The sequence below is a fragment of the Monodon monoceros genome, unplaced genomic scaffold, assembly GCF_005190385.1.
Source record: "Monodon monoceros isolate NGI ecotype Baffin Bay Population unplaced genomic scaffold, NGI_Narwhal_1 Super_Scaffold_3, whole genome shotgun sequence".
Classification (NCBI taxonomy): Eukaryota; Metazoa; Chordata; class Mammalia; order Artiodactyla; family Monodontidae; genus Monodon; species Monodon monoceros.
Window position 1 is genome coordinate 38,504,178 of NW_021703780.1, and position 20,342 is coordinate 38,524,519.

The window sequence follows — 20,342 nt, forward strand, 5'->3', positions numbered from 1 at the left end:
AGTGCTATATGTCAATTATATCTCAATAAAACTGGAGGAAAAAAATATCTAGCTCTCACCAAGGTAAAATTTACATTTGGCCTCCAGTCAAAAGCATCAGACTTGTAATGAAGCAATCCATGAGGAGGAAAATTAAAAAATAGAAACTGACCCAGAAATGACACAAGTGATAGAATTAGTGGACAAAAACATTAAAACAGTTTTGGCTATATGCCATATATTCAAGAAAGTAGAGGGAAGATTGAGAATGTTAAATGCAGATATAAAATACATTTGAGACGTAAATTGAACATCTAGAGATCAAAACTACAATGTGCAAGATGAAAAATAAACTACATGGGATTTACAACAAATTAGTGCAAGAGAAAAGATTAGTAAACTTAAAGCCATAGCAATACAAACTATCCAGAATAACACTCAGAAAGGAAATAAGACTAGGAAAAAATGAATAGAGCATCAGTGAGCTGTGAGACAACTTTAGGTGGCCTAATATAGGCATAATTGTAGTCTCAAGGAGAGGAGGGGGTGCAGAAAATTTTTTTGAAGAAATAATGGTCAAAAATTTCCAAATTTGATAAAAACTATAAATCTAGAAATCTTAAAAAAAAAAGAGGAAAAATGGAACAAAGAACAGATGACAAATAGAAAACAAATAGCAAAATGTTAGGTTTACACCAAACTGTATCAATACTTATATTAGCTATAAACCATCTAAACAATCCAGTTAAACGGCAGAGCTTAATAGATTTGGTAAAAAAGCAAGACTCAACTGCATGTTGCCTACAAGAAACCTCTGATACGTAGTAAGATACAAATAGATTAAAAATAAAAGGTTGGGGGCTTCCCTGGTGGCGCAGTGGTTGAGAGTCCGCCTGCCGATGCAGGGCACATGGGTTCATGCCCCGTTCTGGGAAGATCCCACATGCCGCGGAGCGGCTAGGCCCGTGAGCCATGGCCGCTGAGCCTGCGTGTCCGGAGCCTGTGCTCCACAACGGGAGAGGCCACAACAGTGAGGGGCCCGTGTACCGCAAAAAAATAAATTAAAAAAAAGATAAGCAAACAGACCCATAGAATGGAAAATATCAATTAATTTGAGTATGGTGCCAAGTCAATTAAATGGAAAAAATTTTAGTCTTTTCAACAAATGGTGAGGAACAATTTGAGATTCATATACAAAAAACTAAATCCACACCGTATATCATATATAAAAGTTAATTCAAAATTGATCATAGACCTAAATGTAAAGCCCAAATCAATAAAATTTTTAGAAGAAAATATGTTTGCCTTTGGGTTTGGTAAAGATTTTTAAGGTACAACACCAAAAGCATGATTTATAAAGGAAAAAAGATAAATTGGACTGTATCAATTAAGAACATCTTTTTGAAAGCCACCTTTAAGAGAATAAAAGGACAAGTCACAGACTGGGAGAAAATATTCGCAAATCACATTATCTGATTAAAAGCTTGTATTCACATTATATAAGGAGCTCTCAAAACTTAATAATAAGAAAACTCAGTCAAAAATAGGCAAAAGATTTGAACAGCTCACCAAAGATACATGGATGGCAAATCAGCCCATGAAAAGATGATGAACACCACTAGTCATTAGGAAAATGCAGATTAAAATCACAGATACCACTACATACATGTTAGAATGTCTTCAGTTAAAAAGGCTTATAGTACCAAGTGTTAATGAGGATGTGGAACAACTGAAACTCTTACACACTTCTGGTGGGAACACAAAATGGTACATCCACTTTGGAAAACAGTTTTCTACTTTCTTAAAGACCTAAAATGTACACCTACTCTATGATTTAGCCATTCCACTCCCAGGCATTTATCTAAGAGAAATGAATGCATATGACTACATGAAGATTTGTACCCAAATATTCATAGCAGCTTTATTTGTAATAGACAAAAATGGAAAACAATCCAAATGTGCATTAAAAGGCAAATCACCCAAATGTGCATCAACAGGCAAACATTTAGCACTGTCTCTGTACAATGGAATACTACTCAGCAATAAAAAGGAATGAACTATTGATACATGCAACAATGTATTTTATTCTCTATTACAGTAGGAGAAAGAAGTCAGGGAAAAAAGACATTATTCCATTTATATGAAATTCTATAAAATACAGACTCTTCAGAAAGCAAATCAGAGATTGCTCTGACGTGAGCCAGAGAGGAATGAATTTTAAAGAGACACAAGGAAACTTTTGTGGGTGACAAATATATTCATTTTCTTGATTGTAGTGATGGCTTTATGGATAATATATACATATGTCAAAACATACAAACTTACAACTTGTATACTTTAAATATATGAAGTTTATTGTATTGTCACCAAATCTGTTTAAAAAATGTACTTGTGTGTTCTTCAACATTTATAGCAAGCTGTTTAAATTTCAGAAGCACATAATAGACTCAGAATAATTTTAAAAATAATTTGTCAGTGATTAAGTTTGATGAGGTGGGAAAACCTGCATTGTATATATCAAGTTTACTTATAATTTTAACTTATTACAAAATCGAGAAACTGAATAAATGTTCCAATTTGGGCTTTCTGAAATTCTGAAGAATTTTTTAGAATAATAATGATCAAATGTTAGATTTAATTGTATTGTCATATTAGAACACTGTAATCCAACTGGATGATAAATAAAGGGAGAGAGGGGAAAGAATGTTGAAAGAGCCCTAAGTATAAAATGGAGGAAGTCAACAGAATTCTAGGCTTGGGAGAAATTCTTATGATATTGTTTGGATGACTAGGTATCTATGGTAGATAGTATTGAATAATGGACCCCTCAAAGACGCCCACATCCTAATCCCTGAAATTTGTTAATATGATACCTTACAGAGTAGAAGGGACTTTGCAGATATGATCAAGGTTAAAGACTTTGAGGTGGGGAAATTATCCTGGATTATCCAGATGAGCCCAACATAATCACATGGATTCTTAAGAAATTTAAGAAAGCAGGGAAACTCTCCCAGCTGTGGCCAGAGGGAGATGTGACTAATAGAAGAATGATGAGAGAGATACAATATTGCTGGCTTTGAAAATGGAGGAAGGGGGGCCATGAGCCTAGGAACGTGGACAGCCTCTAGAGTCTGGAAAAAAGGAAATTCTCTCCTAGAGCCTCCAGAAGGAATGCAGCCCTGCTAACACCTTGATTTTAGCCCAGTGAGACCCATTTCTGACTTCTGCCCTCCAGAGCTGTAACATAATAAGTGCGTATTGTTTAAGCCATTATGCTGGTGACAGTTGTTGTGGCAGCTGTAGAAAATATCTAAGGGAATAAACCTCAGAATAATGTTTTGCCACAGGGTTGCAGTAGAAAGTGAACTCTGTGATACCAGAATAGCTTTTTCCATTCCTTGGGAATTGTTTTCCCTTCCACATATCAAACTTCATTGTCCTATAAAGTAAAATATGTACTTATTCATTAAAAAGTAATTCTAAATATTGGAGTTGGAATAAACCTTAACCCCCCTGAAATTTACAGATGGAGAAACTGAGTGAGGGCCAAAGATTCCAGAGCTAGTTACCAGTGGATTTGAGTTTAAATTTAGGCATGGTTCAATCCTCTCTCATATATACCCTTTAATGAGAAATTTGTTCTGGAAATATGGAATATATGAGTCATTCCAAAAAGGGTGTTTACTTAGGCAGGTAGACAAATCTTTATCTAGTTGACAGGATTAATTTATGAGATTAATTTGTCACTTTGGAAGGTCCTAACCCTAACCCTGACCCTGAGGAGAAGGAATAAGTCATATTAACAAACTTCACTGTTCAATAACTAGATCTGCATGCAGAGGAGGTACCAACTCAGAATGGAGGGGTTTGGGAGATGGCAGGGTCACATCAAAAATAAATTTTCCTTATTTCTTCCTGCCTAGGATGTGTTACAGCCTTATAGATTCAGTTTCCCCCCAGACTTCTCCCCAAACAGGAGTCTCTCCTGTTATGGAACATCCCCTTATTCTCAAAACCCAGTGCCAAGGCAGAGGCTCTGGTCGTCAAACTTGAGAGCAGCACTCTTTCCCTTCTCTCTCCTCAGTCCCTGTCCTCCTTCCATACTTTTGTGGAGGGATTTAAGGTGGCCAAGGGTTTTTTCCTTCTGTATTTAAGGATTTGATCACAGACACAAAATGCAGTTTATTCTTGTGCAGTTTTACTCCTGGACATATAATGGACCTTGGGAAACAGAGTGAAGCCATGTTTTAAACCTGCTTAATTTATGTTATAGTGCTTTAATGAAACTATAAGAGGAATGCAGTACTATACAAAAATTTTATCCTAGGTTTCTTCCTTCTGCAGTCCAGCTTTCTGAGCCATCTCTTCCTCCAGTTGCTATTTAGTGTATACTCAGAGATTGACAGCTAGGTGTGGTGCTCTGTTTTTGACTGCCCATGTTTAAGTCAAACTGATATAATTAATAAGATAAACCTGTTATGTGTATGTATGCATAGACATACACTTACAGTGCACTTCAGGGATGTATTAATTATGCTAGGGCTTTCTTGATTACCACCCCTGATTAGAACAGAATATTATTTTTACTTTCATAGTTGAGCACTTAGGTACGGTGTAATTCTCCAGATTAGATTTTTCAGAGTAGATTAGAGAAGAAATACAGTCAACTGGTAATGATATTTCAGTGCTAATTCCTTGTAGTGTCTGCTATTTTACCGTCTTTATATCAGTTGCTTTTGAAAATCACAATTCATTTGCGTTTATCAACTGCCTCTTATATGCCATCCATTTACACTAGGTGTTGGGGGTTCAAAAATGAATAGGACATGGGTTTCCGTGGTGGTGCAGTGGTTGAGAATCTGCCTGCCAATGCAGGGGACACGGGTTCGAGCCCTGGTCTGGGAGGATCCCACATGCCGCGGAGCAACTGGGCCCGTGAGCCACAACTACTGAGCCTGTGCGTCTGGAGCCTGTGCTCCGCAACAAGAGAGGCCACGACAGTGAGAGGCCTGCGCACCGTGATGAAGAGTGGCCCCTGCTTGCCACAACTAGAGAAAGCCCTCGCACAGAAATGAAGATCCAACACGGCAAAAATAAATAAATTAATTAGTAAACTCCTACCCACAACATCTTCTTTAAAAAAAAAAAATAGGACACATTCTCTGCCTATACCATGTTTACAGACCTTTGCCATATGTTACCTTGCTGGCCTGTTCTTAGAAATCACCAGCCGACTTGGAATCAAACTGTTTGACCCTAATGAATCAACTCAAGTTAATAATCTACCACTGTAGCACAGGTAGAAATTTAATTTTTCTATTAAAACATGAATGGAGGCTCACTCCTACTGTGTTTACCCTTCCCAGAATGTAAGTTCCAGGGAGATGGAAATTATTTCATCTGTACTGCCACAAGACCTAGTAATCAGAAGTGGGGCTGGGACGTTAAAAGTTTGAGAACCACTGTTGTACTTTCTTAGCAGTAACTGGAAGTGTACTTTTTTTGTTGTTTGTTTCTTTGTTGTTTTTTTTTTGTTTTTTTGCGGTACGCGGGCCTCTCACTGTTGTGGCCTCTCCTCCGCAGGAGCACAGGCTCCGGACGCGCAGTCTCCGGACACGCAGGCTCAGCGGCCATGGCCCATGGGCCCAGCTGCTCCGTGGCATGTGGGATCTTCCCAGACCGGGGCACGAACCCGTGTCCCCTGCATCGGCAAGCGGACTCTCAACCACTGCGCCACCAGTGAAGCCCTGGAAGTGTACTTTTATCTTAATTCCATGTAGAATCTGGTCACGCCCCAATGTGTACTGTCCCCCAGAGTTCTCTCCTGAGCGCAGGCCTTGTCTCTGACTGCCTTCTGGATGTCTCACAAGCATGAACTCTGCTCAACCAGATTTTGCTTCCTCTGCATAGGAGGCACTCCAAAATGTTTGAGTTAAATTGAACAGAAAGAATAAGTCCTGATGAGTGCAGCTGTGAAGTGTTTTCGTCTTTTTGTCCTAAGTTTTTTTAAAAAATCATGGAAGTAATATATACTTAGTGTTAAACTATTTAAATGATAAAAAATTTTATAAGTGAAAATTCCTTCTGAAACTCCTAAATCTCATTCTCCAGAGGTAACATTGTTTTAACTGTGGTTAAATATATTTTTCTTGTATATATAAGTAAATATACACCATTTTCTTCCTAAAAATAGGATCATACTACAAATTGTTCTGCAGCTTGCCATTCGCTTAATAGTCCATGTTGGATGTTGTTCCAACTTTCATGTCATTATTAGAAGCTTGCTTATCTGGAATAGATAAGATCTCGCCTGTTCCGTATTAATATTTCCAAAGTTTAGTTGTCTTAACTCTAAGGAAGAACAGTGATGAAAAAGACATTTTGGCATGTAATATGTAATATTTGCATAATTGTAAGCCAGTGCTCTAAAAAATGATTCTACACACCAAAATCTATAAATAACTGGGAAACGTGGTTGGTTCCTGCAAGCAATTATGATATACCACATTGTCTGTACCACATGTATTATCCCTTTGTAACATCCTCAAGTGATGTTGGTTTTGTTTACAGCCGGGAGAACCAAATCATCACTGGGCACTATGCATTGTAACAATACATTTCATTTATTACAATGGTATTCTTTTTTAGTGGATGGACATCTACAAAATCCTTTCTCAGTTTAGTTGTTTTGATGTTTTTGGTGTTTAGACTCTTAGCTCAGTGATTCTCTTTAGATTTACCTCATCCTTTTCAAAGACAGCATAATATTTTTATAGTATGAATTTGATAATTTTTATTTAAACATTCCTCTTGAGGAAAAGCTTTAGAATACTTTTATTTAGCCACATTAATTTAGCTGTAACTTAAGTGGCGGGGGGGCGGTGGTGGTGGGGTGAATTGGGAGATTGGGATTGACATGTATACACTAATATGTATAAAACGGATAACTAATAAGAACCTGCTGTATAAAAAAGTAAAATAAAATTCAAAAAAAAAAGCAATCTATAAATGTTTAATTGATGAACAAATCTATGCCTTTGTTCTTCCTACTCTTGAATCATTACTTTTTTTGTTTCCCTGTGACTCTTTCCCTGTGTATTTAAGCTTGTCAAGTTCTTTCTTGTTCTTAAACCTTTGCTCTCCACTCCCCTTTCCACCAAAGCATTTTACTGTTTCCCTTTGTAAGCCTAGTAAAATCTCAAAATTCTCACATTTTGCATCTTATACATTCCCCTTATACTTTACATTCACAGTATGCTACGTTTCTCTCCTTTCCATTTCTTAACTTCTCAACCTTTACCACTGGCCAGTGCCTTTGGGAGATGCTAGGGGATACGTAAAATCAGCATTTTATTTTCCTTAAAAACTTTTTAGCCAAACACTTATTCATAGGAGATGTCCCATTTTATTGTAAGTAGAATCTTCAGAAATATTTGAAAGGTAATTGCATCCATAAAGTAAAGACATGCTAAGAAAAAATGAGCAATCAGATAATAAGAGAGTATATAGAAATAAATAATTTTAAAAATCCTTTGAACAAATTAAATGACATAGTGGGCATAGCTGACAACCAAATGGTGATCTAGAAATTCCATCAAAGAAGATCTCTTAGAATATAGAGCAAAAAGGCAAAGATGGAATTGAGGTGGTTTCTGGACCCTGTGTGTATATTAGAATCATCTGAGATGCTTTTTAAAAACACTGATGTCCTGACCACAGACCAGTTAAATCCAGACTCTCTGGGAGTGGGTCCAGGCATCAGTGGCTTTTTAAAGCTTCTCAGGTAATTCTTTTTTTTTTTTCTTGGTTCTTTGCTGTACTTTATTGTTTTGTTTTTTAAACATCTTTATTAGAGTATAATTGCTTTACAATGTTGTGTTTCTGCTGTATAACAAAGTGAATCAGCTATATGCATACGTATATCCCCATATCCCCTCCCTCTTGCGTCTCCCTCAGGTAATTCTAATATTTATCCCAGAAACATGTTTAGGAGACCTGAAGGATAGAACCAAGATGCCCAAAGTCTGTCTAATAAGACTTCTAGAAGCAGAGGACAGACAGTGAAGGAAAAGAAATATTAGTAGGAACTTTCCTGAGATCCTCAAAGACTTGTCTTCAGCATTTAAGGACCAGGATGTTAAGGCCCCTGCAGGAATGAAGGAAAGAAGATTAATAACACGTATATTCTGGTGATACATCCGAACCCCAGGAGTAAAGAAAATTCTTACATGTTCATAGAAAAAAATGGGAGCCACCTTGTGCATTCGGGAGGGAGGGAAACCTACCTGGCCTAACTGATCTGAACACAGCGTCTGCTCTGTCCCCCAGGTGGGGCTCTACTTAATTTCTCTGCTCTTTGTGATGCTGACCAGGTTCCCTTTGGAAGAGCTGTTCTTACAGTCGGTGTTCAGAAGGCAGTTTGCTCTTCTTTGTTCTCTCCTTCTGGCTGATCTCATCTGTGTTCTAGTTCAGTGATACACCTTTTCTTGTTTTCAAGCTCAGAGCTTTGCAGATTTTTCTGTCACTCCATTGCCATCGTGGGGGAAGTTGATCCCTTAGTCTTTCAGCCCTTGGCATTTGGATGGTCTAATATTTTCTAGACCTTTTTTTGTTTTGTTTTAATGCTAATATAACTCTTTGCCTCCTACTTATTTAAGAACAGTAATTCATCCAAGTAAACAGGGTTAGTGACAGGAGTAACGGTAAATTTGGTCCATGAACTTTGCTTTTCTTCACTAATTACTGAGAAGGAAAGTGAGTTTACCAAAGCATCGTATGTATCTGAGGGAGACAATAAAGGAGGAAATAATTTGTAGCAATCAAGGGGTAGCTCCATTTAGGATTCTCTTTCCTCTCCAGTCTTCATGATTGGACATCCCAGAGTCTTTGGTCCCTGAAGAACTGATACAATAATCACTTCTGGAAGCTCGACTCAGCACTTTGGGATTGCATTGGAAATACAGAAGGTATCCTCAATTAAGGAGAAGGTAGGAGAGCTAAAGAGAGAACCATGGTTAAATGTACAGTGCAGTGGCATTAAGTACATTCACATTGTTGTGCAGTTATCACCACTCTTCTCCAGAACTTTTTCATCTTCCCCAAAAGACACTCTATATCCATTAAACAACCACTCTATTCTCTGCTCCCCTCAGCCCCTGGTAATCTCTATTCTACTTTCTGTGTCTATAATTTTTTTTTAAATATTTATTTATTTATTTGGTTGGTTGACTGGTTGTGCAGGGTGTTAGTTGCGGCAGGCGGGCTCCTTAGTTGTGGCATGCAAACTCTTAGTGGTGGCATGCATGTGAGATCTAGTTCCCTGACCAGGGATCGAACCCGGGCCCCCTGCATTGGGAGTGTGGAGTCTTATCCACTGTGCCACCAGGGAAGTCCCTGTCTCTATAAATTTGCCTATTCTAAGTACCTCATATAAGTAGAATCATACAATATTTGTCCTTTTGTGTCTTGCTTATTTCACTTAACATAATGTTTTCCAGTTCATCCATGTTAAGCATGTATCAGAATTTCATTCCTTTTTATGGAATAATATTCATTTTAATAATAACATAATACATATTGCACACATACCATATTTTGTTTATGGACACTTGGAGTTTTTCCACCTTTTGGCTTTTGTGACTACTACTACTGTATCTGTTTGAGTCTCTGTTTTTGCTTCTTTGGGGTACATACCTAGGAGTGGAATAGCTGGATCATATGGTGATTCTGTTTAATATTTTGAGGAACCACCAAACCTTTTCACAGAGGCTGCACCATTTCACATTACTGCCAGCAGTGCATGAGGGTTCTGATTTCTCTACATCTTCACCAACACTTGTCATTTTTCCTTTTTTGATAATAGCCATCCTCATGAGTGTGAAGTGGTATCTCATTGTGATTTTGACTTGCATTTCCCTTATGAATAAGGATGTTTAACATCTTTTCACATGCTTATTGGCTCTTTGTATATCTTCTTGCAGGTTTCTTTTTTAAAGGAGAAAACGTAAATGTATGAGCATATATAAGAGCGTTGTTCATCGTCTCCCCATTCCGCACCCCGGTATGGAGGAAGCAAATTAACTGGGGGAAAGTAGGTGAATAAATACAGTGTGCAGTTTCATATAGACATATAGTCTGTCTTTATATTTGATCTCGTTTCCTCTGCATGCATGTATATCTCTCTTTTGTGTGTGTCTTGCCTACAAATAGATAACTACTCCTGACACTCCTGTGTTACTGGACTTGAATGTTTGATAGAGGCCTGGGGTTGAAAGTAAATGAGGGCTTTCCAGTTAGTCCTTACATGAATATTTTCAAAATTAGGATGCACTTATACTGCATTCAGTTACAAGCCTTTCCTTGTGTTTTCTCTTTCTTTTGTGTTTTAGTTTTAGGAGACTGAAAGCCTTTATGGCCCAGACATCTATGGTACTTAGAAAGAGTGCTGCTGTAATTTTGTAATTTTCTGTGTTTCTAACAAAGTAGCCAGTTCCTATATTCTTTCTTGTCTTCTTTCTGAAAACTCTTCTGTTAGACAGTAGGATAATCTGTGATACAAGATATCTATATTTTAACAAAGAGAACAACTACAACAGTAGGTAATATACATGGTTAATTAGTGGATAAACCTTTAAAATGATTTCTCATTTGGGGGAATATGACAATTTAGTTATGTTAACTGAAGTTTTCAGTACACTGTTGATGAAATTTTAAGCTTAGTCTCATTTTTCTGTGACGTCTCAGGTGTTTGCTGACCAGCACTTTGGAGAGTGCATGCTTATCTGGCATGTCCATAACAGAACGAACTGTGTGTTCCCTCTCTGAGGCTCTGGGCAGCAATTTCCCCCTTTGGACAGTTCAGGACAGTGAGCTTTATCATAGATTAATATCCATAGCTACAGAGTGATTTTAAATCCAGAATAAACCTAGGGTAGGGGAACGAAGAAAAGGCTCTCTTATGAAAAAAGTGAAATTTTCTTAGTGTGTCTTACAGGTTTTTAGGAATTATCTGTTCTTACAGCCTTTTTTCATGTAACATTAGATCAAGGAAGAAGTTTTTCTTTATTTGTTTTGTTTGCTTACAAAAATCTATACCCCAAATGGTATAACTGGAATTAAGGGGAAGTACTTGGAATGTTCAGTTTATCTCTTTATTCTTCCAGATTTATCTGCCTTTGAAAGTTCAACAAAGTTTTAGTGTTGTTTTTATCTTTGTGTTTTAATTAATTTAATTCGTGCTACCTCTTTTCACATGGACTCCATACTAGTCAGAATCGTTGAGATTACAAAGATTATTTGTATCCCTTCAAGTGTTAGAACCGAAAATGAAGAGCAAATTCCTTTATCAAATGAGATTTATAAAGCTTGCAAATCAACCTATACAAGTTCCCTATTTATTTAAATTTTAGCAAGCCATTGTTTCCAAAGGGGAAGGTTAGAACAAAAGAAAATGCTTTTTGATTGACAGTATTTTCATTTAAAAGTTTAGCTGATCTACAAATGACAAACATTCAAAAGAAAGGCATTGCCTTTGGATGTGTTGTAGTCATGCTTTCTGAATGCTCTGTTTTTAGCTTTTGGTGATATTTGTGCTCACACATGCTCTCTCTCAAATGATTTGAAAGTAAGTGGCAGACATCATGGCACCTCACCCCTAAATACTTCAGCATGTGTCTCCTAAGAATGAGGATATTATTCTGTATAAAACTACAATGCTATATCACACTCCAGAAGGCTAACATTATACAGTAATAATAAGGTAATATATGGTCTGTTTTTCCAAATTTTCCTAATTCTCACAAAAATGTGCTTTTATAAATTTTTATTCCCCCTAATCCAGGATCCAGCCAAGGATCACACACTGCATTTGGTGGCTGTGTCTCTAGTCTTTTTTAAACCAGAACAGGCCCCTTTTCTTTTTTTTTTAACTTTTTTTTGTCTTTCATAACATTAACATTTTGAGGAGTCTAGGCCAGTTGTAGAATGTTCCACAACCTAATTTTGTCTTTTCTTCTTGATTAGTTTCAGGTTAAATGTTTCTGGTAGGAATACCACATGTATGCTTCCCATTACATCACATCAGGAGGCACACTGATACTGGTTTGTGTTAATATAGAAGATGCAGAGTTTGGTCATAATGCAGATCACTTGTGTGAAGGGGGAGGTTTGTCAGATCACTCCCCTGGAAAGCCCTTTTTCCTTTTTTAATAATAAGTAATCTGTATGTTCATGTTTTGAGACTGTGTAGCTGTCCTGTTCCCTAATAACCTTTCATTTGGTGGTTTTAATTTGTTTATTGATTTACTCCAGGGTTTCCCCAGGGGTTTACTGATGGATGTCTATGTACCTGTAAAGCACCAGGAAATTTTTTCTGTGTGTATGTATTTTTCCAGGGATACGGTCCAACACCTCCAGAGTGTTTAAAAGATCTTTTCCCTCTGTTTTTGAGGTGGCTCCTGCAAATTTCTATGCATCAGAGAGTGTTTTATAAGTGGTAGGTTACTAGAATTTGGGAACAAACCCTGTTCATCTAATTTCCCTAATTATCTTGCCCAGCATCACACAACAAGTAGGTACTTAATTTTTGTTGTTATTTGTTTGATAACGCTTTGTTCTGGCCTTTCCCTTATCCTGAGCCAAGCATTTGGATCTTTTGTGTTTGGCATAAAGTGTACTAGAAAATAAAGCAAAGGGCTAAGCCCCTGGTTTTTGGTGTTCTCTTTGAAGATTTGGGGTCACAGCAAAATTTGATTTGTGTCTTTGTTGACACTGAAGTAAATTTAGGTCAGTTGGAAATGATTTAAAACACTATATCAACTATATTTAGTTGTCTAATTATCAGTTGTATCAGTAAGACATTTTTCACAAGTGTAAAATAGCACTTTTTAACTGTGTAGGCAAGAGGGTCCCACAGGTGACTTAGGGAGCCTTATGTCCATTATTAGCCCAATACTGAATAGCTGTAGAAGTGATTAATTCTTGTCTTCCCCTGCTCAACCAGGAGAGCAGTATGGAATTCATCATGGTAGCACAGCAAGGTGTGTTTTGTTTTGTCTTGTTGATTAGCCTGTTGGTATTTGCCTTGCATGGTGTCTGTCATTTAGGTGACTGATGATAATAAAAAGAGTTAACATTGGAATAGTATACTTTTAACATATACATTATACCATTTAATCCAGAAGATCACTCTGTGAAAGTAGATATTATTTTTATTCTAATTACACAGGTAGGGAAAAAAGCTTAGAGAAGTTAAAGTAAGCACATTAAACAGCTTGTAAGGAGCTCCAGATTCCTTGACCTTCCTGTCATTCCAGTCTAAAAGGTAGAGGCATTCTAAGGAATCTAAATATGGACAAAGCATGGCCCTGCTCTCAAGGATCTTTTAAATACAACAAGTGTGTTGTCTTACCGAATGTATTATAGACAACAAATCAAGGGGAGGGCTAAGGAAGTACAGAAAAGGGCAGACAACTATAAAATAGAAGGTCAAGTTTGGTAAGATGGAGGTAGCATTTGAGTGGGAAAAATGGGGATTTTATTTTTCTTTAATTTTTTTAATTTTTATTTATTTTTGGCTGTGTTGGGTCTTCGTTGCTGCATGCAGGCTTTCTCTAGTTGCGCCGACTGGGGCTACTCTTCATTGAGGTGCACGAGCTTCTCACTGCGGTGGCTTCTCTTGTTGCGGAGCACGGGCTCTAGGCGCGCGGGCTTCAGTAGTTGTGGCTCGCAGGCTCTAGAGCACAGGCTCAGTAGTTGTGGCGCACGGGCATAGTTGCTCTGCGGCATGTGGGATCTTCCCGGACCAGGACTTGAACATATGTCCCCTGCATTGGCAGGCGGATTCTTATCCACTGTGCCACCAGGGAAGCCCAAGAGTGGGGATTTTAAAAAAGAGTGACCAAGAGCATGGAGATGGGAAAGCACGGGACTTGTTATGGGAGAAGAATTGGTCTGGTTTGGCTAGAGCATGAGCTGCATGAAAGAAAATAGTGGAAGCTAGACCTGAAAGATAGGTAAGGATCATGTTGTGGAGGGCCTGGAATGCCATGGTAGGGAAGAACCTCATTCCAAAGGAACTTTTGAGCAGGAAATGAAAAATGTGGCTCTATAAAAGACCCAGTAATAATCATGATAAATGTTTACGTTTTTAAGTTATGACTTTGTGCTAATCTCTTAACATTTGTTATCTCATTAATGCCTCACAGTAACCCTATGAACAAAAACTCCATCCATTTTACAGATGTGAAACTGAGGCTCAGTGACTTTAAGTTTGCAAATGTCAAACAGATATTGCTGGAGCTAGGACTCAGACTAGGGTCTGTCATTTTGAAAGCCTGTCCTGTTTTTCACTGTGATATATTGTCATTTCTTTTATCAGATCACCTGATAAGCTCTTAATTCTCTGTCAAGAATATGGCTGTAGGAAAAGGACGTTTTCAACGTTCTGAAAGGACTACTTCTCAGTGTGTAATCATGCTAAGGAATATAATCACTATCAAACCTGACTTGTTCTGCTCTCTAATTTGGGATCAGAGCTGGGTGGGAAATTGAAGAGTTGGATGATATTTCATTTACATGCCTCATGACATCAATACATGCTCATAGCAAATGTTTTTATTTTCCTTTTCAGTGTTTAACCTTATTGGCCCTTAGTAAATCTTGGGTCAGCTAAAGCTCAGTTCCTAGGGGCATTTAAGATGCATAAAGAAGTGATACTTTTCCTAGCTAAAATATGTTTCTTCTCAGCAGGTTGTCTACTTATAAAAGACAATGACTACTGATGAAGCTGCCAAGAACAATGGAGAAAGCCCCGCAGCAGCTGTTGCTGAACAGGGAGAGGATATTACCTCCAAAAAAGATAGAGGAGTATTAAAGGTGAGGCCACAAGGATGAATGACATTTAGGGAAATTTGCTATCTGGAAAGATTGTTCATAAAAATCTTTTTTTGTTTTTTTGGTTGGAGGTGGAGATGGATAATGTTTATTGAGGCTTACTAAGTACCAGACACTGCAGTTAAATTCCCATTTTGTCTTCATAACTGGAGGTTTATTTTTAATCCCAGATTATAGATGGTAAAACTGAGGGCCAGCTAGGTAAATTAACTTGCCCCAAATCATATATCTTAGTAAATGCAGATCTGGGGTTTAGGTCCAAGTTACGTCTGACTCCAAAAGGCTGTGTCTCTCTATTCTCAGAGTGTATAAATGGGTGATTATTTTAATATAATATTTAAGTATATTAAAGCTAGCTAATGACAATTCAAAAGACTTTTTTAAAAGAAAAAGAAAAGCTAACTTGCAGAGTTCAAAAGGATTGGTTTTTTACATACAAATAGAATTCCTGTGTGCAGTGAAGGTATTTTTTTGAGGTTTCATCAGAGAATATATCTCACTTTTGAATTAGCTTTCCTCCTTAAAAACACTTTTTTCATTCTGTAATTAATCATTTTTACATTTTTTTTAATCTCACAGTGGTTTTGTGAGACAGAGTTCTTTTTGATTCTTCCATTTATGTATGGAAGATATGTGTGTGTTATTCGTATAATAAAGAGAGGTTAAATGGTTTTAGTCATACTAAGTTCTTTTTTCTCCTACACTGTTGTTATGCGTTCAAGTTTTGTATAATTAATTTTTTTTTTTGCTGAAAAGATTATCTTAAACATTCTAAATATTACCACTAAGCTGAGTTTTAATATCTCCTTGTGTTATCAGTAGCAAATGAGAATTTTTTTAGTTTGTTTTGGCTAATCTTGCTTATGTGAAAGCTTTTTTCTGCGCCGAATTTCTTCCGAATATACATGTTTTACTATTAGCTTGCTGTATGTCAAGCCAAAATTTGAAGACTTGAACCTGTAGAATAAGGGCTTTATGCTATCTATAGCATAAGATGTATATTATGATATCTTCATTCAGAGGGCTTTTCAACCTTGTAGCTCTGTGAATTACTCATCCCATACTCCATAATGCCTCTCAAGACAGTGGAAATTCTGTGGGCTGTCTGCAGCATCTCCCTACCTCTGTTTAAGTTCTTCTCTTTCATCTTTTCAGAGCACTGGTACAGACGACATGGCCCCCAACTTGCCTGAGGCCCTGCTTTGTTCTAGGGAGTAAATCTAATAAGATTTTTAGGCTTGTAAGAAACATTTAGAGATTATAAACCCTTTAAATCTTATGGTGGTTTATCACTGTCTAAAGCCTCATGTTTCACCATGGCTTTTGGTTAAGATTAAATAGGTCTTTTAACTCTATGACCTAGAGCAATTTAGTAACCTATCTGTGATGAAGTTTCCTCATTTGTAAAATTAGAGTAATAATACTGCGTACCTCATAGAATTATTGAGATTACATAAAGCATTTAGCACAGTGCCATGATTGTAATAATCTCTCTTATTAACTGTTACTGTATATATTTTTTAAAAGGAGCTTACATTTTTAAACTGAATTGAGACTAGATTGTATCCTTAAGACAGCTCCAGATTTAGGCACTAAACTCGTCTTGTTGGGGAAACCGGAAGTGATACCAGAGTATCACTTGCTGATGTGAACAGCTCTGACTCCGTGGTAGCCATTCATCCCATATGCCCAGTTACTTGGTTATAGTCCTAGAAATGCAGATTCCCTCCAGGGGAGGCTCAGGCTCCTAAATACTGCATGCAGTTCATGAACACGAGCGCTTCTAGAATATCGTGTGATTTCTTTTAGATTTTTTTTTTTTTTTGCGGTGCGCGGGCCTCTCATTGTTGTGGCCTCTCCCGTTACGGAGCACAGGCTCTGGACGCGCAGGCTCAGTGGCCAGGGCTCACGGGCCTAGCTGCTCTGCGGCATGTGGGATCTTCCCGGACCGGGGCACGAACCCGTGTCCCCTGCATCAGCAGGCGGACTCTCAACCACTGTGCCACCAGGGGAGCCCCCAAACACTTTTTCTGATGAAGTTGCAGTAATCATTTTTTTTCCTTTAGAATGTCTACGCTTTTGAGCTAAGAAAGTTGTAGAATCTAAGTTCTAAGTGTTTATGTGGTGATATGAGGGTGGGGCAAGGAGGATGCATCTCAAAAAAGAATTTAGGAGCAAATAATTGAATTCTTCAGATAAAAATTCAGACCCTTCCCCAAAAATGATGTTTATTGGACATTAGCTACCATCCTCTGTTATCTAATAAAAATGATTAATTTGGCATAAGTGATTGACAGAATAAATTATACACCACATGCCTGGATTTGATTTTCTTTTCCCAGAACTGACCAACTGCATTAGTGGCTTGCTCTGCCAAGAACAAAATAAATATACTGGATTTTATGATAGTTAAATGTTTTTCAACTTGGAGCTTTTTGGCATTTCCTTTACTAGAACACAAGTTATTCAGTATCATATCAAACTGTGCAGTGGTACTGTTTTTTTTACACTTTGAATATTCTTCAAATAGTAGGAAGTATAACCTTTATATCAGGAAATTGGGCTTTTTGAAATTAAACCAGACTAGTGGAATCTAGTCAAAAGATAATGTTTTTAGCAAAGGAGAGAAATAAAAATCTCACCTTTGAAACTTTGCTTCAGACTTCTTTTTGAATGTTTTTGAAAGTCCACTAATCTTTTTGGTCTAATTCAGTTTGTACATGGACTAACTCTGTGTTTTGAAAGATTTCAGTGTCATAAGATGGGGCATTAAACCAATGAAATAAGATCTATTGATTAATTATTTTGAGAGAATAGTGTGATTAACAATACAATTAAATATAGCATTAAAGATTTAGAGTAGGACAGGATAATTTTGTAACAGTGAGGATCATTGAGAGAACTGGGAGGGAAGCCTTTAGAAAGGACAGACAGTTGTTTGCAAATGTGCCTGAGTGATGTGGAGGGGACTGTGTGACCTCTTTATTCTCTGATTAGAAATAAAATGTTTAACCTCATTTTTCTTGACGTTTGTCTTTTCTAGATTGTCAAAAGAGTGGGGAATAGTGAGGAAACCCCGATGATTGGAGACAAAGTTTATGTCCATTACAAAGGAAAATTGTCAAATGGAAAGAAGTTTGATTCCAGTCATGATCGAAATGAACCATTTGTCTTTAGTCTTGGCAAAGGTAAGAGGGTATTTTTTTTTTGAGTTGTGTTTTGCTTAGATTTATTGCTATTTATATTATATGGGAGCTAGTGGATCCTATCCTTGCCAAAAGTAAAGATATTTTGGAGCAGTAGTTCTCATGGATCCTATCCTTGCCAAAAATAAAGATATTTTGGAGCAGTAGTTCTCAAAGTACGGTCCGTGGATCCCTGTGGGGTCCCTGAGATACTTTTAGGGGGTCCATAGTGTCAAAATTATTTTCATAATAATACTAAGATGTTATTTATTTATTTATTTTACTGTGTTGACATTTGCACCGATGGTACCAAGCTGCAATGGTGAATATTTGCTGGAGCCTTAGCACAAATCTAGGCAGTGGCACCAAACTATACCATTAGTATGCCCTCACTCACTGTTTAAATAAGAAAAATAAAAGAAGGCCAGTATCACTTAAGAATGTCCTTGATAAGGTGTAAAACATATTAATTTTATTAAATCCTAATCCTTGAGTTTCACATTGTTTTGATATTTTGTGACAGATGGGAAAGCACACATAAAGCACTTCTGCATCCCCAACTACAGTGGCTATCTCAAGGGAAAGCACTTGTGTACTTGTTTTAGTTGAGAGCTGAACTAGCTGCATTTTTTCCATGAAGCAGCTTTTTTTTTTTTTTTTTTTGCGGTACGCGGGCCTCTCACTGTTGTGGCCTCTCCCATTGCGGAGAACAGGCTCTGGACACGCAGGCTCAGCGGCCATGGCTCACGGGTCTAGCCGCTCCGCGGCATGTGGGATCTTCCCGGACCAGGACATGAACCCGTGTCCTCTGCATCGGCAGGCAGACTCTCAACCACTGCGCCACCAGGGAAGCCCGAAGCACCATTTTTATTTGAAAGGGCAAGCTATGATTATTCAGACTTGATTTTTCCCTATTTGGCAGATATTTTCTCGCAAATGAATGAAGTGAGCCTGTCACTTCAAGGACAACAACTGATAGTATTTGTTGCCATTGAGTTTTCAAGTGAAAATTACAGTTTCGGAAATTTTGTATCTGCTACTCAGAGCTCGACAGCTTCCCAAAACTTAAAAAACTTCTGTTGAGATCAATGAGTATTAATGAATGTGATTTTTAAAATATCATGAAATGAAATGTGTTAACATTTGGAAGATTGTGTGACTCAGTGAACAATATTTTCCCAATGACCAGTGCAAGACGTTATAAAATTATGCATAAGTAAAAGGTCCATTTGGTGTGTAAGCTAGACCAATGGATTTTAACGTAACATAATATGAAAAGTTCATTGATAACGGTTTCAGATTCCACATTGCAACTAATCTATGAAACTACCACTTGTCCAGTTTTGATGTAGTATCAGATTATATATTCATCATTATCTGAAAAGGCTATTTAAAAACTCCTATCTTTTCTAATTATCTATATGTGCGGGTTTGGATTTTTTCCATATACTTCAGCCAAAAATTGCAACAGATGAATCCAAAAGTAGGTATGAGAATCTGGTTGTCTTTTATTAAGTCAGACACATTTTACATTTGTAAAGTGATGAAACAATGTCACTCTTCTCACTAATTTTTTTCTTTTGGGAAATATAGTTATTTTCCATAAAAATAATTTATGTTAACATATGAGGTTATTGTTATTTTAAATGAACTGGTAAATAACTATTAAAAAAAATTTAAAATATGGTAAATATCAGTAGATACAGCATACAAACAAAAGGACTTAGGGTCTTCAATTTTTAAGGTATAAAGGGGTCCTGAGGAAAAAAAGTTGAGAACCACTGTTTTAAAATCTTAAATGTGATTTTTTACTAATTTCTTTACAAATGCTTTTAAATGTCTTCAGTTAATTTAGTATTCTTATTTTTTTTAATCTTGGAAGAAGAATAATAGCCCATATACATCAAATTGAGTAGCTACCATGTGGCTTGTTGGAAGTTAGTGGCTGAATTACAGAGTCTTTTTATTCTTATCTGCCACAGATATAGCAGACTTCTAGTTTGTTCCCAGATCAAGTGTAGGAGAAAAGGGGCGATCCCCCTCATTCACCACCATGGCTCAGTGTTGAATAATTCCTTTCTTTTTCTGACTCTACACCTTAGTTGAGTTGCTCGCTAAGCAAGGATGTGGGAAAGGAAGCAGCAAGTAGCTAAGGAGTTAAACTCTTTCTGCCTCTCTGCCTTCCCTGGTACCCACAGGCATTTGTATGTCATGGTGACTTCTGCTTCCTGTACAGCTGTACTCCCTCCAAACTCTAGTGCTGGCTGTGCCACTGCTCCCTTCTCC

The 20,342-nt window shown here is 37.3% G+C and overlaps 1 protein-coding gene across 12 annotated transcripts in view; it reads left to right on the forward strand.

Annotated features, from left to right (window-relative positions):
• Positions 1-20,342, forward strand: part of FKBP5 (FKBP prolyl isomerase 5) — a 93,913-nt gene that overhangs the window by 26,162 nt on the left and 47,409 nt on the right. For 4 of the 12 annotated variants that reach the window (XM_029242709.1, XM_029242703.1, XM_029242712.1 and 1 more), the window contains 2 exons: positions 14,728-14,853; positions 17,915-18,059. In XM_029242709.1, coding sequence (XP_029098542.1) covers positions 14,749-14,853; positions 17,915-18,059 — 250 coding nt within the window. In that variant the 5' untranslated portion in view covers positions 14,728-14,748. Of the gene's footprint in view, positions 1-6,092; positions 8,967-9,959; positions 10,074-14,724; positions 14,854-17,914; positions 18,060-20,342 lie in introns of those variants that run through there. The other 8 variants (XM_029242708.1, XM_029242702.1, XM_029242704.1 and 5 more) reach the window with 6 other exon arrangements.